The following is a 25,742-nucleotide window of genomic DNA, read 5'->3' on the forward strand; positions in this document are numbered from 1 at the left end:
ATACAAATAACAGAAAATCTGCTGCGTAGGAGTTTGAGCATTCTGCCCGTTCCCTCCTCTGAGGGTGAGATTTGCACGTGGGTTTTCTGTTACATGAGCTGTTGGTGTTTTTATTTTCTGTTGTTCGGCTTCTCCCCAACAACGGATCCAACAAATGGGCTCTCGACCTGGTGGGGGTGAGGAGCTTTTTATCCCGGCTGTCACTGTGGTCTGAAAATTCCCCGAGCTGCAATTGTTAAATGTTTTGGGTGATCAGAGAAGCTTAAAAATGTCTCAGCCAGCCCCTCATTTTAATCTCCATACAACTCGTTTCTCAGCTACCTTGACTGTAGGCAATGTAGAAGTTGGCAAATGTGCTTAAAATATCTTTTAATTGAATGGCTAATGGTATAGAGAATTTTTCTATGAAAATCCCACTGCATCTCATAATGTAAAACATTAAAATATATCTCACGATTTATCTTTAACTTAAGTGCGTAAATCAGTTACCAAATGAATATTTCTATTTCCATTTCCATGTTACAGATCATAGTCTGATAACAAAATCAAAATTACGACCTACGACTTGTTTACACTTGAATCCCGGTCATGTTACATCAAGCAGGAAACTGCCGTATCTCGATGTTGCAAAATCATCTGAAGATTAAGTAGCCTCAGGGGGTAACGGCCAATATTCCGATGTAGACAGTGGATATCTGGGCTGAGACTCTGTGTTCTCTTCACCTCACACTGTGTACAGTCTATAATTAATGTTATCAAAGGAGTTAAATGTTCCTCCACTCAAAAGACAAACAGCGATACTTTTTGTAGGTGTTGTAGGTCCAGGCAACATTTCCACTAACCTCTCTTAACAGCTACCTGAAATTAAAAAGCATTTTGGTTGATATGCTCCGCCTCTTTCGCCCTCCACACAGACTGTTTACCTGCGGACAACCAAAGCCTGCTCAAATGTGATTGGTCAAACTAGAAACAGAAACCAGAAGACTTCTGGGCCCAAAATCTTGTCCTTCGCTTACAGATTCTGTATAAATCTGTTTATAAAGATTACTCATAGACTAACTGGTGTTTTTGAGCAGATTGTGATGTACGTGTGACTCAGATTGGATTAAATAAAGTACAATTTCACAGCTATAGGTCAAGGTTTAATTGATTTTTATGACCAGGGGGTCTTCTGTACTCTACTAGGCTTGGTGACGAGAATTATATGATAACCTCAGTATTTTTAAATTCCTTGGGCAAACCCGTCTTAGTCTTGATTTCTGATGGACAGATGGTGAAATGAGCCGTATATGAGGAGCTGGAGGTGGACGCAGGCCTGGCAGGAGTCGTTACAGTATTTTAATGCGAAAGGCGGTGGTGGTGGGGTGTCAGCCTCAGCCATTGCCTGTCTAGTGGGGGGTCAGGAAGAGGGGAGATTGGGGGGGTATAGGGGTAATGAAATGAAAAACCTGTCCTTCCCTTTGAATGCATGCAGCCCCCTCCCCCAACCAGCCATCGGCCTCCATTCAAACGCAGTTTAGAGTGTTTCACCTTTCAGCCCCGGTTAATTCAAGCAGACCGCTCCCCCGTTCACATTTTACTGTGCCCCTTTTGATCAGCAGGACTTGAGATTCCAGCTTTTGAATTAAATCGACACCAAACAGAGAGCACTTAAGTTTTAATGAAGGAGACATCTGATAAGCTTGATGTAAGAGAGTTAAGACTGAGCCTCAGAGCTCCAGCATTGTGATCAACTTCTGCTCCCTCGGTCTTTAACCCACATCAGCGCTCATTATTTTCTGTCCAGGACAAATTTTTCCCTCTCTACACTGGAGTGTTAATTGAAGCTCAGCGTGCTGGCTGCTAGGAAGGTGAGGATTACGCCTGTTGTCCTGCTGAAGGATCTCTCCTCCTGTACAGTGGGCTCCTTTCCCATTCGTATGTCCAAATCAGATCCATTCCCATAAAAAAAATACAAAAACAAGATTTGAGTAAGCTTCAATTTGGAATCATGCCATTTTGCTCGATGAATATCCGAGGAAATTATCTGTATTCCCAAAAACTGCACAGGCTACACCATTCTTTTGGTTTTCAGAATATAATATGTAGTAATTCTTCAGTTAAATGTGTGTACTTACATTGCTCAAAATGTTCCCACAATGTTTAAACACAGACAGATCCTCACTTTCAATCAAAGTAACGGGACGTTTCTTTTTTGTTGCCCATGATCCCGTGCTGGTTGAGAGAGACCCCAAGAAGCACAAGTCACATATTGTATGTTTCAGCTCCATCATATGATCGACCAGTTGTCTTCTGTGGTTTTAAACAAATATTTCAGAGCTGTCGGATTCGTCTCTCCACCAGATTTACAGTTCAGTAACCTGTTAGGTTTAGTCTCAAAGTGGCCATAAAAGTGTCAGGGTGACGGCACAACTGGGTTTCACGAAGAACGGGTGAAATGTAATACATTAGTCAGGGTCTCATACACACACATGCAACCGCAGAGTGTCAGTAATTAATGTATATGGTTGCAGGCTGCTTCAAGGGCAAGTATTTAATTCTAATTAAATTAAACAGTGTCCCGTTGTTGGTCCCATGGGGACTGTACTCTCAGGTCGTAGCTCTGTGGTTTGTTTGATTGGTGTGTGGTACATAGCGGCGTCTCCCTGTGACCTTGTGTGGACTCACCAGTGTGGTGTTTGTCAGCAATATGCAAACATGACAACGTGACAGTATTTTCACACTGTAGCAGCTCATTAAAATTGTTTTTTTACGTGTCGTAGTGACTGTAGAAGCTTGACAGAGACGGCTGTTGTTCCTGTTTCAGAGCCCAGGCTCTTACTTATCACACTGAAGGAACTTTGGACTGAAGTGAAAGATAAAAATAAATTTCCTTCACTTTTTTTCTATCAAAAACATAAGAAAGAAAGCAATCAATCTCATGTGTTATGAGTCAGTAGATTTTTGCAGAACAAACTGAGGTGAGCACAAACCAATTAAGACTAAAATATCAGTTTTGAACATAACCAATACATTCTATGAAGCAGTGTGCTGCTGTATTTCAGAATAAAGTAGTTGAAGCCCATTTTGACATTTGTGTGCACCAATAAAATAAAGCTGCACTATTCTCATTATTCATCATCCATACACAATCGATACGTTGTAATTGCAAAACATGCATTATTGTCTAAACTGTAGCACTATATATTCTCATAGGATTTCTTTTGATGTACTTTGTGCAAAAGAACTAGTTTTTCTTCTTGTTTCCATTTCAGCCAATTTGCTGGTGTTCTATCCACATTAATGACTTATGAATATATTAGATTGCTGTCATTTTCATGTATTAACCAACAGTGAAAATATTTTGGGAATAAGACCTAAAGGAAGGGGAGAATAAAAGAAATTAAAATGCAGAATTGCTGAATTAATAACGTATAAGGACTTTTTAAAGAAGGGACAATATGTCTAATTGTTTAACTCCTTATCTGACTCTTAAGATCATTTGTAAGTGTAATCATAACAAGTGTGAATATCAGATCTTTTACATCATGAAACAAACGGCCAAACAGGAATTTAAGTTCCACTGCTTATTTTCAAATCATTAAAAAGTTGCAGATCTGTGAAGGCTCTGAACTGCAAAGGCATCTTCGGGCCTTACTGCTCCAGTGTGATTTTTAATTTATGATCTCCCTATTGATCTTGGAAACGGGACCCCGGCTCTGCGTTCTTTGATGTTGTGAGTCCTCCGTGCTCGCTGCGCTGCATACTGTAGTGTACTGATGCTGAGCAACTAAGACAGCCTCTGCTGAACCTCATTACCTTCTTACCCTGGGTTTCCCCCCCCAACATGACACACTTCTGCAGTGAAACACGCGGCTTCCTCCGAGGGACCATCAGCCGCTGCGCATCACAGAATCAATGTGGTTTTGTTCCAGTGTAGCCTTTCTTAATGCGACACCATTAGACGTATGATGAATAAGTGCTTGAGAGAGCTGTTGGAGTGTGATTATTTATCAGCTCTCCAGTGTCATGATGATAAATGGTGTTGGTATAGTGGTGTGGCTCTAATGTTCCCCCCACCCTCACAACAACTAGCAGGCGCTTTCATTGGCTTAGTGTTTAACCTGCACATTAGGAGGCGGAGAGGCCAAGATGGAGGCCTGCTGCTGTTGTTCCGCTGAGCAAGACACTGAGTCAATACCAACCATATGACTCTCATCTGAATTTCTTGTCTGTGTGTGAACCATAGACCCTGTGTAAAGATGGACGACAGGTCTCGCCTTCCTCCCACTGTCCATAAACAAAGGCAAAATATCTCGGATACGAACGCTGCCATCTTGTGCATCTGGTGCACGAGTCTGCACAGTGGCGATCAAGCGATGGATCTGCAGCAGCGAGCTCCAGCTGATATACACGCTCGACCAATCCCGTGTCAGTCTTAGCTGTCAGTCATGACCAATCACTGCATATTTACAGCATCAAGCAACGAATTAAAACCAAAATGACAGACACCATCTTTGAGAAATATTTATTTTAAAGGGGTACTGTGACCTTTTCGTTTGGTCCATGTCCCATCCAGTAACATTGAGGAGGTGGGGTCTAAACGTCACTGTTTATTCCTCTTCTTGTCTGGAGGTGTTATTTAGAACTATATAGGCTGTTACAGTCATTTACGCACACTATGAGGAATTGTAAGTTGTATGCATATTGTACATTTAACTGGTTCATAGCTTGCTAAATGTTCATCAATGTGTCACAACCTTTAAATTGGATTCTATGGAGCTTAAAATTATAATAATCATTTCATTAGTTTTGTTCTCTGTTAGACTGCAGATTGTCTCATCTTTAGAAGATGTGCAGCCCACTAACCTTCGGTCCTCTGAAGGTGACGCCTCTACGCTCTGTGTGCTCCTGGACAGGGACACAGCTCATGTGCCCACATAGTCATGGCTCTAAAACAGATGCGCAATATTTGTAACTTTTTGACTTAAGTAGAAAACTCACAAATATAATCTTAGCACACAGAGACAGATAAATAGTTATTACACCAGCGATGGGGACTCTCTGAGGGAGATTCCCTGAGAGGCTGGGGTTACCGTCGTGCTGCTGTGGCTGATGTCTCTGTCCTCAGCACTTGGTCACAGAGTCTTTCTGATCTTTATCCACCATGACTTTGTTGACATTTTCTGGGATTCAGCTGGGAGTTGTGATGGTCACTTTGTGCTCTAATTAGCCCGGTCTCACCGATTTGCTCTTTATGTCTTTGTCTCCTTCTCTCAGCTGAGAGAGACTTAACCCAGCCACTAAGACACAGAGTAGCCTTCAAATAACCCATATATCCTGGTCTGGTTATATGTTTCCTTATAGCAAACATGTCATCTTAAAGGCCCTTTGTGTTTATATAACTTATATACTCATGGAGTATTTGTTATTCATAACTTCCTGATGGGTGAAACCGGACCTTATTAATATTTACCTTAATAAACATGACCTGAGACTCTCTGTAATATAATCCATCTTGTTCACATGCCTCCGTTTTTCTGTGATGTCTATTTCTCGACTCCGTTGATCCGGGTGGTTTTATATTAGGAAATGACAAATGACCAATGGCAATCCAAATATTTAGTTAACACATTGGATGATTTGAGTTTATAAGAGAGAGAAAGATGTTATCTTGGAAAGCCAATGAGCTCTTGGTGGTAAGGGCCGATGCCGGTGTCTATGTGCTGTGTGATGTGCAGAAACGCGTGATTTCCACAGCCCAATTTATACGTCATGTGTGATCTACCTAGGCGCCACCCCCCCACCTGAACCTTTGGGACATTTTCCTGTTGTTGTGAAGGTTTCTTACTCGGACAATCTGCTACTGCCTTCTTCATATGTGAAAAGCAAACTCTACAAAATGTCCAGAAAATTTGGTCTGGACATTTTCCGTAGTTTGCCTTTCACATAAGAGGAACGCAGCAGGAGATTGTTCATGTCTGAAAACGGCTATTGAAGAAAGTCAGGTGCAGTCTTGTATTATGATGCACCACAGTTGCAACTCACCTGAATCACTGACATTTGCTATTTTAATCGTGGTGTCATATATTCTTGCCGTTTTCCTCAACTTCAGGGATTCTGTTATGACTAAACCTCCACTGCTTCAATGTACACTCTGTTTGTATTGACGTATGGATCACCACAACCACCCACACACATATAAACACACAAACACACACAATGTTGTACACAGCCTTGGCAGTCCTGCAGCCACAGTGTGTGTTTAATCTTTTCCCTGGCGCCACTTCCTAGCTGAAAGCATTCCTGGCACCAGAGGCCCAGAGGGGGTCAAGCTCTGGGTTTAAAGCAGTGTCACACTTCAGAGCTGGCACCTTGTCTCGTTACCAACTAAGCATCCCTCTTTATCTCCTTTTTGGCCCAAAGCGCCCCGCTTACCCTCCGTTCCTGAGCGGAGTATCCTTCCGTGGAGAATGACCTCTTTGAAGGATGGTCTGGTCCCTTTCAGGGGAGATTCTCCTCGCGCTCAGTTTCCCAGCGCTGCGTCTAGATCGAGCTCTGCCCGAGCTCCCGAACAAGAATGTGAATTGGCAGAAGACATAATTAAGGCGATGTCTGTCCTCATACGTGGTCTATACTTTGAGAGCCTCTGTTCACTGAGAACTGTTTTTCTTACTAAGGTCGCTGTGGAGTATCAGTTATAATGTGGTTTGAAACAGATAATATGATATGAAAGATGAAACTGGCGGAGGTAGAGAGAAGAGTATTGTTCGATTAGAAAGGATCCCAGTGTTAGATGCTGCTCCACCAAACCTGTGAACGTGTCAGAAACACTCCGGCTTCACTGCGCAGCAGCTGATACTGTGTTTGTCTCCCATGAGGCTCAGAGGTTTAAATGCTCCTCTGTCCAAAACCTGGAATCATAAGAAGTCAAACTGTCACAGTTTCACAGACAGATCGTAGCTGCATGTAGGGCTCACCTTGATTTCAATAGGCCCCTTGTGTGTGAGTGCGTGTGTGTGTAGATGCACTTCTATATTTTTGAGGACCAGTTTCAGTCACAGACATGACTTTTGGTCGGTCCACATACATTCAAAGGTCTGGTTTTATGGTTTTAAGGACTCAAAGTTTCAGGTTAGGATTATGGTAAGAGTTGGTGTTTAGCTGTAATGGTTAAGGGGTTAGGGAATGCATTATGTCAGTGAATGTCCCCATAAAAATAGAAGTGCATGATATTTGTGTGTTTTTTTAGCTTTAAATGTCCTTCCTGTGAGGACTGCTGGGATTTGTTTGCAATTGAAATGTCATCTAACTACTCAAGGTCATCAAGGTCACTGTCTGTAAATCTGTGTCATCATGTTCAAATATAAAAGCAAAGTGCAATTTTTCACAAATTCTTCCTGTTAATCAGGTAGTTGATCAGCAGCAATATTTTCAGAATTGATAAATTATTTGAATAATTTATTTTAGGCTGCAATGTCAAAATTCTTTGGTTCAAGCTCCTAAAATTGACATATTTGTTGGTTTTCACCATAAATACCTAATTTATATTTTTTGATTTTTAACTGCTGGTTAGACATACAAATTAAAAAATGGCAACAGGCAGTGTTTTTTCCCCATCTTTTTACTGTTTTTTAACATTTCGACACAAACCATGAATCAATTAATTGAGATAATGAATCCGTAAGAGGGAAGCACATTGGTGCAGTGGGTAACTCTGTCGCCTCACAAGCAGTTCTTGATTCGAATACCAGTTCGGCCTGCGTGTTTGTGTTTTTGTTTTCTTTAAATCGTAGGTCTGACTTTGAGAGTGACAGGTTTTGTCTCTGCATGTTGGCCCTGTGATACACTGGCGACCTGTCCAGGGTTTACCCCGCCTCTCACCCAATGTCCGCTGGGATTGGCTGCTTTCCGCCCTCGGACCTATAAGGAGAAGTGGTGCAGATAATGGATGGATGGGTGGAAACGTCGATGAAAGTAGTTGTTGGCTGAAGCACTAAAAATATATTAATCAAAACATTTCAAATCAATGTTCCCATGCAGAGTTTTAAATTGACAAGTTAGTTATTGGACAGCAGTTCTGATAATCAATTAATCCTTTATACGTTGTATCCATGGGAAATGTTTAATAGTGTTGTATCAGTTGTATTTATAGTTTTAGTAAATCGCTTAAGTGTTTTGTCTTTGTGTTCTCCTCTCACGTGCAAGTGCTTTTCTTGTGTACACAGGTGTGTTTGCCTGTGTTTGCATATGTGTGTGTGTGTGTGTCTCTGTGTGTGTTTACAGTAAAGTGTGAATTAGAGGAGCGACCCTGCTTGTGTCTCTGCTTTGATTTGTTTCTCCACTTCCTCTGCTAAGGCCCTGTATTATTACAGTGCTGGAAGCTCTTGACTGAAAGCAGAAGGATTAAAGCCGTGTCAAACATGCTTCTGTCTCACTTCCTCTATGACCCCCCTCGTCCTCCTTTTCCTCCCCCCACCCCCCTTTGGCACTCTGAGTTTAAACTCGCCCGGTGCCAAACAGGGATCTGGTAACTTTGGGCAGTGCTGTTTGTTTGTGTGAGTTCTGTGCGCAGGTTCTGCTCTCTGGCCGGCGTCCAGACGCAGCAGTACAAAGCGGTCATTGATTATTGCAAGAGGGAGAGACTGAGGCTTGTTTTCATCACACATTTGATTCGATTAATCCTGTTTTGTGTTTGCTCTTGAGGCTACAGAAACCTGCAGGCCAGCGGTGAGATAGACCAAATGATAGTAGTATCTTTTTGTGACCTTGAGTAAGTGAGTGAGACCACGTAACCTTTTCAAAGACCAACTGACACAATATTACTTGCAAACCAAACATGCGATTCATAAGGAGACACACCATTGGTAGAGTTTCTGTAGAATTCTTCTGAATTCTACAGAAATCCATCTCATATACAAATTATTAATTCTTCAAATAAATATTTGTTTTTTAAATATATACTTGTTTTCACTTCTAGAAAATTTCCCAGATATTTAAAACTCCACAGATGATGAGATGAGATTACTCAAGATGGGAGAAGAGGAGAATAAAATATTAAAAGAATATTCACCCATTGGATTATGAGTGTAAATAAACTGTGATATGTTAAAGAGATTTAATGAAGCTGTTTGTTGTCCTTGTTTCTGGGCGTAGTGATGAATTATACCTTTGCTGTAGAGTTTCTGCTGGATTTAGAGCAGCAGTGGAGCTGTAACAGACACAGATCTATAGGATTTGTGCTTGTTAGCAGTAAACTGAACTTCTCTGTGCTCTTTTTGTTCCTTGTGATTGGACGGTTTAGGACGGAGCCTGTTTTTTAAAAATAATTTTACTCCTCAGTGAGCAGAGATCTGCTCCTGTCTGTGACATGTAGCTGAAACGAGATGATGAGCGGTTCTCGATTTATTGTAAATGTGGTGAAAGTAGAAAAACATGAAGGAAAATGAGCTCAGCGAAGTCATAAGTCTATGTAAATGAAGATCGTAGACTGTGGTATGTTTATCATGCAAGACGCCATGAGATGCAACATGATGAAACAGAATCATTTACATCCGTCTACATTAGAAACCAGACGTGTTTAATAACAGCCAAACATGTAAATGAATGTGTTGAAAGACCTTGTGAAAAACAGCAGACTGAAAAACACTTAATGTCTGCGTTCACAACCAAAGAATAAACAGGATCTGGTTTCAAAACAACAAGACAAAAGAAAATTTGCTTGGCTGAGAAATACAGATTTTCAGTATATAGTGAAGGAGCATCTCTACCCCAGAACAAAGAAAGAATAAGTGAGGTGTGAAATAGATGATTATTGAAAGAACATCTACTTTCTTCCTCTTGGCAAACATGTCTTCTGTTTTTGCACATGAGAAACAACCAGAAAAATACTCTCCTCGGCCATGATTTTTTTCATTTAAACACAATGTGCGACTTTTTGCTTTAATCCGTAGTTTTCAGGTGTTGTTTTTAACCATGTTGTTAGTCTGTTTACACATGAGTCTACTGCACAGTTCTGAACCTGTTGTTACAGTAGCAGCTCCAGCATCAGACCTCCACCCTGCATGTACCTGCATCTGTCCTGTTGTCACAGCTGCTCCATGTGCGAATGCCGCGACAGTCAGTGACTTTGATTTTCGTAGGATTTAGATTTATCAACACACGTGAAACCGCATCAGATGACAGTTTTTGGAGGAAGAAAACATCCTGTTATTTCAAGTATATAAAGAGGTCTGGTGATAATTGAGTTTTGTGTTTGTGTCTGTTAGTCAGAAGGATGTGTGTCTGTTAGTCAGAAGGATTTGTGTCTGTTAGTCAGAAGGATTTGTGTCTGTTAGTCAGCAGGATTACACCAAAACTATCAGGTGGATTACCAGGAAACTAAGGATGTGGTATGGGTGAGGGAAGAACCGGATGAGGGCGCAGATCTAAGATTTTTTTTCCTACTTTCTTTAACAATGCCAGATTGCATTTTATGAAGTTTCGTCGATTACTAAGAGAATAATTGATATCCATTAACATTACATATTAATGTAGAGTATCGGGTATGTTTTGGTGACTCATATTTATGAGTGTGTGAAATAAGGTGCGGATCCCAAAAAAAATCTGGATCAACATGGGGACCAACAATGTATTTAATGTAATGTGTTATCTGTGTTTACAAAGAATCTTGTTCCTGTGTACTAAAGATTTAGTGTAGTCCAAAAATTATTAAAACACATCACTGGGCATTATGACAGTGTCACTGTAGTTGGTGCATGAAAGCTGTTCTGCTCCCTGAAATACTTCTTACTGAGCATTGCTCGTTGTATTGCCTCCTCCTATTCTTACTTTACCATACTAACAATAATGTGCTTCCTGTGTAAGTGACGAGGGACAAAATCCACCCTTCTATATTCCACAGTTTATCTGAAGTTAATGATGCTTCTGCCCAGTTTAACATAGTGAGCGGAAATCCTGCGAAGTTTAAGTCTGTTTGGTTCAAATGTTCCTCTTTGAGTTATTGTCTCTCCACCACAGCTCAGCCTCAACCTGTGGTGGAGGAAGATCATGTGATAAGGTTGAAAGTCATTCCACTGTTTCTTAGTTAAAATGCCATGAACCTGTGGGGATGTGCAGGAGAATCATTAGTCTCATCACAGTCTCTTTTGTCTCATGCTAACTGCCTGTTTTTCCTCTTGCGTCTGTCTTTTTCAGATGGTGTCCACTCAGTGTCGGCCCAGTGTCTTCTCCAAGTCACCATAATCACTGATGAGATGCTGTCCAACAGTATCACGCTCAGACTGGCCAACACCTCCCAGGAGCACTTCCTCTCCCTGCTGCTCGCACAGTTTCTTGAAGGTGTTGCCCGCGTCCTGTCGGCCGCCCCTGAAGACGTCGTCATCTTCAACATCCAAGACGACACGGACGTCAGCGCTCGCATCCTCAACGTCAGCCTGTCTGTGGCCGTGCCCGTGTTTGGTGAGGGACAGCAGCGGCCTGGAGGCCTCGGCCAAGGCGCCGACGGGCCTGGAAGAGGGGTGGAAAGCGGAGGTGGCGAGTTTTTCGGCTCAGAGGAGCTCCAGGAGAGGTTGTATTTGAACCGCAGCCTCCTCGCCCAGATCTCCTCCCAGGAGGTTCTTCCCTTCGACGACAACATCTGCCTGCGAGAGCCATGTGAGAACTACATGAAGTGTGTGTCCGTGCTGAAGTTTGACAGCCTGGCCCCGTTTGTTGCATCTGACACCATCCTGTTCAGACCCATCCACCCCATCGCCGGCCTCCGCTGCCGCTGTCCCACCGGCTTCACCGGAGACTACTGCGAGACGGAGATCGACCTCTGCTACTCGAAGCCCTGCGGCGCCCACGGAGTGTGTCGTAGCAGAGAGGGAGGCTACACCTGCGAGTGCTTTGAGGACTACACAGGTGAGAACCCTCATTTTACACAAACTTACTGACCCCGCCCCCTAGGCTACATCCACACTGGTATGTTTTAAAATGTGTGCTTGTGCTTCGTTTGAGTCTGGCGTCCACACTTTAAAGTTTTCAAGCATTTAAACAGAAACTTTGGGAAAGCTGCTGGTCTTCTGAGCTGCTCTTTAGTCTGGACCAGCAGAAACGTAGACTTTTGGAAACAATGATGCAGTCATTCACATTTACCTGATTGGGAGCATCGCTAACACTCCAAGAAAAGAACTGTGCTTGTACTTTCTCATGTGTTTGTGAATGGATGGCGCTAAAACTGAATGGACGGAGATTTTTAAAAAGTCATTTTAAAACTAAAACGGATGGACATAGCCCTAGTTACTGTTGCTATGTGCTTCAAGCTGGAACAGTAAATATGCAGTTTGCAGTTATAACAGTGACAGATTTAATGCTCAATGTTCATTGTATTTTTTTTAGATATGTCTCTGATTTAATGCAGATGTCATAAAGAGCCGGATTCTCATTTCATGTAGGCAGCTGCTAATTTTGTAGATTCTTATTTTCTTGTGGATTTGTTAATGATTTGTTAAATTTATAAAAATTATTGGACAGTAGTTATTTCGGGGTTGGGATCTCATAAACTCTCAATTTCAGACTCCATCAGACATAATAATAATGTCTTTCTTCAAATGTGTGATGGTGCTAATAGAGGGTGAAAGGTGGCGGTTTCTGCTTTTAACATGTTAATGTCTTCTCCTTCACAAACGTCTCACGGGGGCTTTTTACCTCAGCTCTTTACAGAAGCAGACTGTCCTGTACAATGGTCGCCGCTGCTCTGACAAAGGCTGAGTGATGACTTATTGATTGATTGATCGATTCTAGCTGTTTCAGTCAGCCACGCCGGAAGTAAACACAAACCTGTAAACGGTTGCTATGAATTTTCTGTTTGTGCTTTATTTTTGGTCAAAATCCCAACTTGCTTATGTGTGTTGTGGCCACTGAGCAACCCACATACCGACATATTTATTTACACCTACACTCAACGTCATCCTGAGCTGTAGGAGTGGACCTTGTCTCAAAGCAACATCTAAAATGCTGGATGATACAACAACCTCTATTTCCTCACTAGAGCTTATTCTGGAGACGAGTGAACTTCAGGTAGAGCTTTTCTTGTGTCGCGTGTTTCACAGAAAAACAAATAAACATCAGTTTCTCCGTCCACAGTCGTATCGCTGGGTGGCTTAGAGGAAGGAAATCATTAATTATAGATGGCTACGGCACAGATGGAAGGTGTCCCCTGGCTGTGAGATGCCCTGTGGTTAGAAATACCTTAAAAAATATATATATCACAAAGCTCACAGTATGTAGAGACGGAGAGGACTTCAGTTCTGTCTTCAGAGATAATGAAGGTTTAATTTATTACTGTTGGCAGCAGAATTGTGAACCAGTTGCAAGAATTAGGATCCAGATATTATTCACATCCTCAAAGGGTTAAATAGTGTCTGCTCACTGAGTTTATGGTTGAGGGGAAAAGGGGGAAGTTAAAAAAGAGTTTAAAGAGGAAGATGATTTAAAATGCTAATTTATACCGTATGAATATTAAGAGAGTAGCTCCATCTTTTTGTTGAGAGGTTAAGTGGGTCAGATCCTGATTTCTGTTTTGTTTTTTTGAAGCACAAAGCTGGTTGTTTTGTGTGATAATAGGTCATAGTTATTTTGTTCCCACTTTATATAAAATGTATAACAAACTTAATGACCACAGTGTATAACACAATATAATGTAGCAATTGTAGTTTTGTTTGTTAAAAAAAACAAATATTACATGAAGCATTCTTAACTGTAAACAAATGATTGACACACAGAAAAATATTGTTGTAATCATATTTAATCATAAATAATTCATTCAAATTATTTACATTAACTTGTTTATTATTTATTTAAAGTTTCATTTTTCGCATTATCACATTATAATCTTCAACGGGAGGATTCATTGATCACGCATTAGACGGCATTAGTTTTAGCAATAGTTAGCTTTGCCAACTGAGTGTTCACAGCATATAAACAATGAACTGGGGATGTATTTATGTATATTACATTAGTTATAGATGTGTCATGTTGAGGCAGAATCATTATGTTTATATTGTGTGTGCATATTTTTAGCAGTTACAGAGTCAAAAGACTTTTTCTCCACTTTCACCACAGCTGAGGAATGATCACTTTAACTAAAACCACAAAAGAAAACTTCTCCCCTGTTAAAAATGGTTAAAGATTAGTTGAACTAAACACAAACTGCATAATGTCACATTGTCGTGTTTGTGCTCTCAGTAATGGCGTCGCTTCCATTATTCCTCATCAAACATTAACAGCTTTTGTTCTTCACCTATTTATGCGGGTGTTTGTAAAGTCTGAAATAGTGTCAGCGTTTTGAGTGTGTGGGCTCCGTCCCTCCGAGTCCAGGTTGAGTGGCACTTACATATTCTTATGCACAGCTGTGGGTGTTGGAGCTGAACCATACCTGCTTTTAACGGGAGCCGGCAAACGTGTGAGTGGGTAAAGTGGGCGTACTTTCATCCGGTCACACTGAGAACAGTAAAGACCACAATCAGTGACATTAATCTCCATCAGTTGGGGGGGTTGGACCCAGGTGCTGTTAGATGCAGTATGCAAGACTTGCAGAGTTATCAGAGAGTGCACGTGGCTGTGTAGTTGATAATTAAAGATGGTTGAATCACACAGTTTGAGCGTTTGATCACACAAGGTCGTTCAGGCTGGTTCTATTTGATGTATTTTCTTCTGTGATCTACAACTCCCCTGTTTCTGCTTCAGGTTCATCAGTCTCCTCTCTCTCTCTCTCTCTGTGTGTGTGTGTGTGTGTGTGTGCGTGTGCGTGTGCGTGTTTCGGGTGGTTAGCTAAGTGCTGAATAGCTGTGATTATGCGTGTGTAAGAAAGTTGGCATGTTTATGTGTTAATGGTGCATAGATGTCTGTGTGTGTTTGTGTGTGTGTGGTGGGCAACTGTTGGACCGTAGGCGTTGCCAGATGGTAGCAGGAAAGAAAATGAAAAAATATTAACAGCCACCATCTTTGCTGTTCTTCTAAAGGACAGAGTGGACGGTTTGTCTCGGCTCAGTCGTTCTGTAGACGCTGAACGACAAGATGTTCTTCTCCTCAAGTTCTCACGCATTTCTTTTAAAACACACATCAGACTGTCTGTATGGAGACGACTGAAACGTATCATGTCTAACAACCAACCTTTTTCCTTTTCATGTGTGAAAGTTGTTTATTTTCCTTCAGTAATTTAGGAAGGGTTTGAAGGGTTTTAATGTGCAGAGACGCGTGTGGAACAAAAGCTGGTGAATATTCACACTCCTATTTTCAAATCACCTCACACCAGTGTTTGAAATGAACACCGGCCAAGCACTGAAAGCCTCTACAGTTTCCCACTGAGTGATGGCATGAACACAGGAGTTGAAATGAAAGAGCATTTAAACGCTGTAGTTATGTTTGTTAGTGATGCCATGTAACAGTTACATGACAGACATACAATCATCAGCGACCACCCTAATAGGACATGTTGTATGTTCTCTTTGAATTAAGTCTAATGAGACATGTTTCAGTGTGTTTGATCCTTAGCCTCTGGATTGTCTATAACTCGAGAATAAGATTTGATCATAATCCGTAGTGAGTGCTTGCATCAGCTGAAGCTCTTTGACTGTGCTGACATCACCTCCTCATATCAGAGTTTTGAACAAACCGAGTCTCTGCTGTTGTGGAGGCGAATCTCTCAGCGTCCCTGAGCTCGGAGCGCTGCTGTGTCCGGAGGGATCCAGCGGCTCTGTCTCACTCACTCAGGAGAGCTAATACCCCTGTGTTGCCTGGCAGCAGTGACACACCTGTTCAGGTATAAGATCTCAGAGGAAACCTGGCCAGTCTGCAAGAACAGTTTGTGCTGCACAGTTACACCACAACTTTTGAGAATTCTCTTGTAAGGTCTAATTATCCATCAAACAAATGAGATGAATCAATAGATACAAAGCCAAATGAATAAATAATACCTAGTGTGGATTTCTCATATGAATTTGAGCTACCGTTGCTTTTAGGAAGCTGGCCAGTTGGCGGTCTTATTTTTTTATTTTTTGTCTCTCGCTGAAAATCCTCCAGGATCAGTTTTTGAATGACTAAGAGTGATAAAATGCAGCAAATTCACTGTGCAAATACTTTTTCGTGTTTCTGTCAAACTCTGTTTGAGCAACACAAGAATAAACTAGTTAACGTGAAGGCAGAGGTGATAATATATTCCCATACTGGGATTTGTTTTAATACAGTTTCTTTTAACTGGGTTTTTAAGGCAAGGTGATGTTTGCCTAGTTCAATACATCTTTTAATATATCTAATGTATTTTTGTATCCATTCACTCACTTATTATTTCAAATATTAATATTCATTTCTGCAGAAATGCTTATGTACAGTTTATATACAATCTTTATGTCCAGTCAGGTATATAGATTTATTAAAAACAAATATTAAAGCTCGTAGCCGCTGGTTGAGTAAACACAGGATCTCTGAGGTGTCTGTGCAATTGGCTGAGTTAATGATTCATGCTGGCAGCAGACAGTGTGTGGGCGCTAGGACCGGACGCAAATAGAGCAGAGGAGATGTGTTTGAATTATTGATCAGGATATTTAGTGGAATTGTGACTGAGTCCGTCCCCACCCCGCTGAGATGCTTACCTGGCAACACAAAGCACCTGAACGTCCCACAGGTATCAACTATAACCACTGATGAGCCTTTAATATTAACAGTGAGGTACAGCCACCAAAATGAACTGTTGAATATATCTCTCAGTGAAATCCCACCACCTGAGTATCTATATGTTTAACACAGCTCTGGGCTGGTGCATTATTTGACCACAGCGGCGGTGGCTTAAAGAAACAAGTAGTGTATTGCCTACAGCGAGTTGCTGAATTAATAATGAGACTGACAGCACTGTAACAGAATGGCTTTATTTTCCAGCCGGCTGGTCAGCAGTGGCTGTTTATCATCAGGCGGCATCAGTAGGAACATGACAGGCTGACAGGGGACAGAGACTACGACACCATTCTGTTGTTTCTTGAACGACACACACATCCAGTAAAAGATCGTTTGATTGGCGCTGGATCGACAAATCATCACAAACCTTTTGAAAAGGAGAGAAAACCCACACACATTTTCCTGCGACATTTTCCAGCACCAAGGCTCTTCCTCAGACTTCTGATAGAGACACAGTCGCTGTAGCTGTGCGGATTTTCTCTCTTCTTCACACTCATGAAGTTGTCTCTGATGGCTGAAGTAAATGTTAAAAAAACATTTACTGATGCTTTACAGATCAGTGATAATCAATTATAGAGCTTATAGATAAAAGAAACCTATTGGGAAGTCATAAAAACCTTCATTAATAAAACCTAAAGTGACAAAAGGTTTAGTTTTTTCTTTCTTCTAACAATGATAATGTCAGTAAATCTTTAACCAGTGGTTTTTCCCTTGACGCTCGGCTGCACTTTTCATAAAAGTGAGAGGTCAGGAGTTCATCTGAGGAGCTCTCCCTCATGAGATGAAACAAACTGTTGGCTGAAGATCTAAACCAGCTTCACATGGGCCCACAACCTGTCAACGGGTTTGTCAAACTGCAAAGCGTTAATTCATTTAACCAACATTATAACTAATTAAATCGCTGTCTTGCGGATTCATTTTCCTTCTTTGTGTTTTAACCTCTTTATACCTGCCTTATCAGTCCCCTGCTCAAAATAATAATAATAATAATTGTAATAATGCAGTTGTAGCCTAAAATCTCTAATTCATTTAGTACAACATCTGAACATTATCTGTGACAAATTTCACGCTAACAAAATGAAATAAAGCTGGGACGTGGTTAGGTGGATTCTCCAAATGGCTGTTATGGCAGAATCAGTAAAACTCATTTCACCTCACTTGTCTGTCACCCTTAGTATTTATTCCATGTAAATACAACTGTTTTATTTGTCTATAAATAAATAAATAAATCAACAAATATTCCGATTCATTATCGTCCACTTCAACATCTCATCCAGCATCCTGTCAGTGTAGTCTGACTGAATGCACGTATAGAGGGACAACAGCAGCAGGACACTGGCTTTCAGTGGCCTGTGAATGGAGTGATTAATAGACACAGAGTAAATAAAAGGCCTGTGTGTGTGTGTGTGTCAGTGGTGTTGGATGAAGATGTGGGCTCTGTGTGTGTGTGTGTGCCAGCGTTACAGTAGTACTGAACACTGCGGAAGTCTTCCACACTGCTGGCTGTGTGGCGTTGACACAAATTCCAGCTCACGCATGGGAGAGCGAGCAACTGCTGCAGCCTCCCAGTCCCAACGATCCAGACAAATGCCACATGTGAGTTGGACTTCACAGGGTCACAGTCTCGCCGTGTGTCGCTCTCTTATAGTACCGGTGTTGTGCTGACCCACGCCTTCGCAGTGTGATTGTTGCTTTGCTGGCCTGATGTGACCTGAAGTCCAGTGTCTCAATCCACACCCACACTTCAGCTCGGTGTTAATCTAGGCCTGCTAAACTAAACTCACTTTTGGCAGTGATAATTGCATCCAATAATAATCTTCCAATTATTACCTCAACCAAGGAGGTTATGTCTTCATCTGCCTTTGACTGTTAGTTAGCAGGGTTACGCAAAAAAATACCATAGATTCCCAAGAAACTTCCACAAACTTTGGTGTGGATCTGAATCAGGAATTCCTCTTCACTGTCTTTAACATTGAGAGATGGGGGGGTAAACAAATGTGGCATTCTAAGGGGGCTGATATTTACGCACATTTGCAATTTGGTGCTGATCCATAAAATCTGGTTCTAGTGAATTTAAACGTGGTTTCATAAAGAGACTGTTTGGCATTGGTGGAGGTTTTTCACTGTTTTTAACGTTGTGGCATTTTTCGACATATTCACTGTTATCACCAGGGAATGATTCAGGATCTTGATTAAAAAAAAGTACATTTAGGGAAGTGATATTTATAGGTGAGTGATGTTTGGTGCCGCTTGACTGAATTAAAGGAGACTTTTGGGCCTTGGTGGCGGTATGGACTCTACTGAGTGCCATTAGTTACCAGCTAAATTATTTCATCCTCTCTTTGCTTGCTTCCAACTAAATTGTATTAAAATACTGGAGCCTTGAGTGGTCAACACACCAGTTTATTGCTGAGCCCCTCCCCCCCTCATACAGCTAATGGGCTCTTAGTTCAAATCACTGACTGTCCCTCAAGCCTGCTATAAAAGCTGAGGTGGCCGTGCTTTTAAAGGTGTTGCAGCCGATATACTGAATGATCTCCCCTTGTCGTTGTGATTCCTCGAGTCTTGTGACGTCTTTATGGAGCAGCTAGAATGTTTTTATTCAGACAGGCTTTTGGTTTGGCTGTTTGAAAAGCTGCTCTATTTTATTCATGGCTTGTTATTTTGGCTTATTTCCTAGTCTGTTTGGAGCTTGTTGTTCCTGTTGGTGATTTTAACTTTTCTGTTTGCTGTCATTGCCAATAGTGTTTAATTAATGTTTTTCAGGAGTGTAATTTACATTAAAGCACTTTGTGAATTTGTAGCGGTAAATGAGCTACAAATAAACCTATTTACCTGCTTATATATCTCAATTGTCACTATCCAATAAAAGCTAAATACTAAGGCAAAAAAAAGGAAATTTGCCGTGTTACAGCAACATGGGGGGGTAGTGACCGATAGAAACACCAATAGATATAATAAATAAATAAATAAGCAATATAAACATGAGGAAATGTACAAATAGAAATAAGATACATTGTGTAAACAGAATATACACAGTTTGAACAGAATATATACAGTGAGATATATTTAGTGCTTGTGGTCGACTGTGAGCAGAGCTGATTGTACAGTCAGACGGCAGCAGGAAGGAGCGACACCTCTCCTTCACACACTTTGTGTGTTTCAGTCTGTCGCTGTCGGAGCTGCCCAGTGCTGTGATGGTGTAATCATGACCTGAGCTGAGAATAATCATCACGAGCCGCTTCTGTCTGCATGAAACTGCAATCATCTTTGTTTTATGAATACATAAACCACTTACAGCGTTCAGCCATGAGGTGGAATGTGAATACAGCTCAAACTGCAGCTGAGGGAGGAGGGCGAGTCATGCTGGTGTGACACACAGATTCAATAAAATAACAGAGTCCATGATTGAAAGACAGATTTCCACTAATACACTTTTTCAGCAATGTCACAACTTATTTTTCCTCCCGTCCTGCATCTGTTTGACAGTGCATCTGTATATCTCACTGATATGAGGTGGATAATGTTACTCTCTATATTGGCACATATAGAACAGCTATAAAGATAGAAAGATGGAATATAGCGGTGTGAATTCCCTGAGGTGGAAGCCACGGGGACGACTGAGGCAACGCTGCTTGTCACAAACAATATTAATCCTCATTTCTCTCCTCTTTTCTCCTCCTCCATCCATCTCTGTGTCCAGGAGAGCACTGCGAGCTGTCGTCCCGCTCCGGCCGCTGTGCCGCGGGAGTCTGCAAGAATGGCGGCTCCTGCGTCAACCTACTCATCGGCGGGTTTAAGTGCGACTGTCCGCCGGGCGGCTTCGAGAAGCCCTACTGTGAGATGACCACGCGCAACTTCCCCCAGCACTCCTTCCTGACCTTCAAGGGCCTCCGCCAGCGCTTTCACTTCACCCTGTCTCTCACGTAAGCACCTCCACCTCCCTGCAACAAGCCACAGCTCACCTGCATCACCTCCAATCTGTGATTCACTCCCTGTCCTCCCCCACATCCTGCCTCCGCACACCCACTGAAGTGCCCTCCCCCTACTCACATTTATGTAACCTTAATGGCGTTTAATAGCAATAATGGGATCATTGAACAACAACCATCATCTGTAGAGCCACTTTGGTGTCGGATCATAGAATCTGTGCTAAAAATATAGAAGCGCTGCTGAAGCCTGGTGAATATCAGGTCGGGTGCACACAGAGCAGATTGTGTGGTAAGTGTTGGAAAGAATGTGAGCTGTGTTTGTGGAGAGGAGACTTCAGCTAAAAGTGGGTGTGATCTGATTACAGTCAGTGTCACTGGTCACTCTTAGGCCAGACAATTCTACCACCGTCTCCCTGAAGCCTGAGAGAGGCCGTCTTCAGAAGAGCATGTAGTCATGGTGTATGCAGACATGTTAGTTTGAGGAAATTCTTATCAAATAGTTTAGGTTAGTAGTTTTTATTTTCCTGTCACACTGTAGAGAGTATCAGCTCTGTATTTTTAGAGGAGATGATTTTTTTAGGTACAAAGTCAAATTGATTTGATTTAATAGCCTAACATAAAGCGAATGTTATTGCTAACGCTGGCACTTTCTTTGAGAGCTGGAGGTGCTGCATCTTATGCCATAATTAGCATTTAGCAAAAGTAGATTTGAGCTCAACAGTTTTTCAACTTTGCTACACAGCACAAAAAGAAAAAGCTGTCTCCTGCAGATTTCATTACTTTAGTTTTAAAAGCATGACATGACAGTTTTAAGTTAGTTTTTCCTTTTTGCTTTTATTTCACATAGCTGTGAATATCATAGTTAGTGCTACTGTTATTTTCACCTTCCACAGGAAACATCATTAGTTGTATAGAAGTGTTACTTCTTGGAGATGGGGGGGTTTTGTCTATTGTCTTTGTGTCTCGAGTGTTAGAATCAGTTATTGTGATGCAGGTGCAGCAGTTTGAGGTTGAAATCGAAGCTTAAGCTTTAAACGTGTACGGTAGATCATTTGGTGGTGGTTTGTGAGAGTGTGTCTGTGGGGGGGGGGATTTAGAAATCAGCTGATGAGCTGTGAAATCAATGAAAAAACGCTGAAAGCTTCGATCTGCATGATATGAAATCTAGTCAATGATAAAAGCTGTCCGTTGTGTTTGATATCTGTCACAACAAATAACAACAAGTATCACCTCTCCAACGGTATCACAGGGAACGTGTCCGGCCATTTTGCTGTACTTATTGTAATCCATGTCACCTTAGACATGCTTGGCAGGGTTTGACGCTCACAATGGCCGCCAGTGGAAATCATATCCCCCTTGTGAGCTTTGTGGAGTCTTCTCAAAGCCTGGTTCGGATGACAGACCTTTTTTTGATGGAGAACCGCTCGAACCAGTTTTGAAACGCGGCCTGTGTATCAGAGAGAAGCTGTGAAGTAGCTGTGTGTAAAAAGGTGCAGACACCGCGAGCTCCAGGCAGGTGAGGTCAACAAGTGGCTCTGTCACCTGAGCCGGCGCTGATCGGGTTTCTCACAGAAAGAGCTTCTGTTATGAGAAACCACTCACGAGGTGCATCTTGTTCCCTCCGAGTGACGGCTAATTTGAGGTTTCTCTCCATCCCGACCTTTGGCTCCGGAGCTTATCAATTAAAGAGCTGTGATTTCACCAAAAAGCACAGTGTGTGATGGGATCAGTGAACAGAGGACGATCGTGTTTCTCCGACTGATGATATTTCTGTGAGGCTTAGTAACACCATAGTAGCTCTAATGCTCAACCGCAATATTGTCACTCTTATCACAAAAATAAATAATTTGACAAATTGAGGCCACTTTTGCAAACACACAGCCGCAAAGCTCCGTACTTGACCTGACCTGTTGCCCCACAATTATCTCCATGTCAAATCTAGGCCCACCCAGAGCTGTTAACGTGTGTCCCGTGACCCGGCCCTTCACCTGTGACTAAACACACATGCTTCATACACATAGACACTCACATCAAATGGGCCGTGGCCTTGTTTTAGTGGTTGAGTTGTGTTCTTGGAAAGCTAATTCCTTTCTGCACTTTTTACAAGCAGCAAAGCCACTGAGAACCATCACTGTTGACCATTTTAAGGTACTTGATCGTTTGCTGTCAGTTGTGATGGTTATCTGAGAGGAAGTGAAGGGGTCAAAGGCTTTCACAATAAAACATGTAAGCTGATTTAGGTGTTAAAAAAACCCCTGCACAATCATTTTAATTTCTGATTTCTCCCGGTGCACGACTCTGATGTTGGGGCCTTGAATCTCTGCAACAAAAAAAAACTAATCTTGGAGTTATTGAGAGATTTTAGTCTGGACCAAAGTGGTAGATTCACCAGCTAAAGATACAGTACATATCTTTAAAATATGATTGACAGGCTGCTTCTCCTCCTTTTCTAGCCCTTCATGTGAAGTACATGATCAAACACACATTTCTGTTTCCTGTATTTCACACTTAGGTTGGTTGTAAAATCAATAAATTGCTCATGTTTTTTTCCTCCCCACTGCACACGTCTTGTGCATTGCAGCATGTTAGCATAGCGTGACACAGTCCCCTACATAAGGGCAGACTGGTTGTTATTTTTACTGATGGGTGCCTAATGCGAGACGCAGTGATGCCAGTTGAGTCAGTGTTTAGTTCCGGCTGATTACTCTCATAGTTCAGAGGGCTCGGGGGGGCAACTCGGAGCAGCCTTTTAAATCGATAAGTCAAAGAGTGAAAGCCCGCTGAAGAGAGAAATAGACTCTTGGATGGTGATTCCAGCTGACACTGTGTTATTTTTACTGGATGTATAGTGTCTGTCTGAGCAGCGTCTCTTCAGTTACAGTGTTATCAGCTGCAGCATCGGCATCCTCTTTCCTAGGAGGTCATGATTATCGTTTTCCTCAGAAAGCAGGTCAGCAGTGCCGTGCCCCCCAGCTCCTCTCCAGCAAGAGAATACTGCACAAACAGTATTATGTTTACAGTTTACCCTCAAAGCCTGGAGACTGAAAAGGGGGAGGCTTTGTCATGTTCTCTCGGAGGATGTATCTTATAGATATTTGGACGTATGAATGACATCTTTCCGCTAACAAAGGCTTTGATGGTGGCTGCAGCTCCGATTTGGCCTCAGAGAAAAGGGGACAGTCACACTGATTTGGTGGTTTTCATCATTTCAGAGTCAGATTCAGATTGACCTTTGTGAAACAGAGCTAATCAGCCCTTTGAGAAAAGATTAAGCCGCATGTTAATGGAGGAAGTGACCAGAAAGTACAGATGGCATGACGCTTTGCACACCGCTCACTTGGCAGATGTGCACTGGAGACTCACTGCTGGGTCCAGTGTGGGATGGATGAAGGATAAATCCCGTTTCTTTGTTATAACACACTTTCACACACACGTATCCCAGTGACCCATTTCCACAGGATCAGATTTACGACTGCAGAGCACAGCTGACAGGTAAAGTGCGATATTTTTAAACCAAGTGCTCCAACACATACTTTGATCCCCGTTATAGAGTGAAGGCTCCATGAGCACAGTTTGAACTCTGTGTATGCAGATAAATAGCAATCTTATATTAATATGCGAGGATCATGCAGCACGACGACCAGAGTATTTTTTATTTTTACCATCCCAATGCAGATATGTCAATCTGAGGCTGATGTTAAATCCCTTTTTTTCCCCTGTGATATATAAATATGTTCTGAAGATGTCATTACTCTGAACTGTCTTTTCCTGCACGTTTCCTCTTCACTTACAATAATGTGTTCCTCCACCCTGCTGGTTTAACATTGCCCTACTTTCCTGTCTCTCGGTGTTGTAGTGTGACGTTTAATGCGGCTCAGGGAAATCAATTCACAGCACGCAGATTCTGATTTCCTTCACTCTGTCTGTGCTGCGAATATGACATTTTTTTTATCTAACGTGACTGAATGCTCACAATTAACCCTTACTTGTCATTGCAAAATTTAATCAGTGTTGATAAATCGTCATCTTCATTATAGTAAGTTAAACATCACACTTTAATTGTGGGAACAGCACTTCATTGAGAAAGGAACATATTTTTAAATAGGCCAAACCGGACCACTGCCCTCTTTCTTTCCTACCCTCTTTTCTCTGTGAACATGGAGAACAGGTACGGACATGGTGCTGTTACAAAGATATACATTCCTTTTTTAAAATCTTCAGTAATGGGCACTGTAGTACTTCAACAGGAGAACATTTTTAGACACTATTTTCTGTCAGGGATAAATAACGTTTTAGTTTGTTGAGTATGTCGATGTAGAGTGAAGGAACATGTGTAAAAGTGTAGCTCATTTTAGTTTTTTGGAAAACAGTGGTGATCTACAGCACAGCGGAATAAGCTATATCAACTATGAATATAAAATAAATGTTTTATTCTCCTTCATTCATCTTTTATTTCATTAATTTATTTTAAGCACATTCAAAATTTCTAAATAAACGTTTGATCTTTTTATAGCATTTGTTGACAAAAAGGAAACTGTCAAATATCACCAGTCTCATTTCACTTAGATTATTAATATAGATTAAGTAATTTCATGAGCAAAATTGGGATCATTTTGAACAAAATCGTAACAAAAGTTTTTTTTTATTTTTGCCCAGATTTGCCACCAAAGAGCCAAATGGTTTGTTGCTCTACAACGGCCGCTTCAACGAGAAGCATGACTTCATCGCCATGGAGATCATCAATGAGCAGATTCAGCTCACCTTCTCTGCAGGTACAACAGTTACTGGATCATTCATCCTTTATCATTATGTTTCCGTGCAAGTGGTTTTTATTTTAAATTCATATCGATTTCAGCTGTGTTGTCAATCAGCTCTGTGATTGTTTCCCAGGTGAAACCAAGACTACAGTGTCCCCCTACATCCTCGGAGGCGTCAGTGACGGGCTGTGGCATGTGGTGGACGTCCACTACTACAACAAGGTACGACGGAAAATCCATCAGCAGAGAAAAAATATTCCTCAAGCACATTAAGAATATGCAGATTTGCCTCTTCTGGTTTTCAGATATTTTTAGTTTAGTTTTCATCGGTTCATTTGTCCAAAGCATATCCAGAATATTT

At 41.6% G+C, this 25,742-nt stretch overlaps 1 protein-coding gene across 3 annotated transcripts in view; it reads left to right on the top strand.

Annotated features, from left to right (window-relative positions):
- celsr2 (cadherin, EGF LAG seven-pass G-type receptor 2) overlaps positions 1-25,742 on the top strand; it is a 64,989-nt gene that overhangs the window by 11,801 nt on the left and 27,446 nt on the right. For all 3 annotated transcript variants that reach the window (XM_035151400.2, XM_035151401.2, XM_035151402.2), the window contains exons 2-5: positions 11,176-11,883; positions 20,396-20,618; positions 25,281-25,396; positions 25,515-25,603. In XM_035151400.2, coding sequence (XP_035007291.1) covers positions 11,176-11,883; positions 20,396-20,618; positions 25,281-25,396; positions 25,515-25,603 — 1,136 coding nt within the window. The remainder of the gene's footprint in view (positions 1-11,175; positions 11,884-20,395; positions 20,619-25,280; positions 25,397-25,514; positions 25,604-25,742) is intronic.

This window comes from Hippoglossus stenolepis, chromosome 3, assembly GCF_022539355.2.
Source record: "Hippoglossus stenolepis isolate QCI-W04-F060 chromosome 3, HSTE1.2, whole genome shotgun sequence".
Lineage (NCBI taxonomy): Eukaryota > Metazoa > Chordata > Actinopteri > Pleuronectiformes > Pleuronectidae > Hippoglossus > Hippoglossus stenolepis.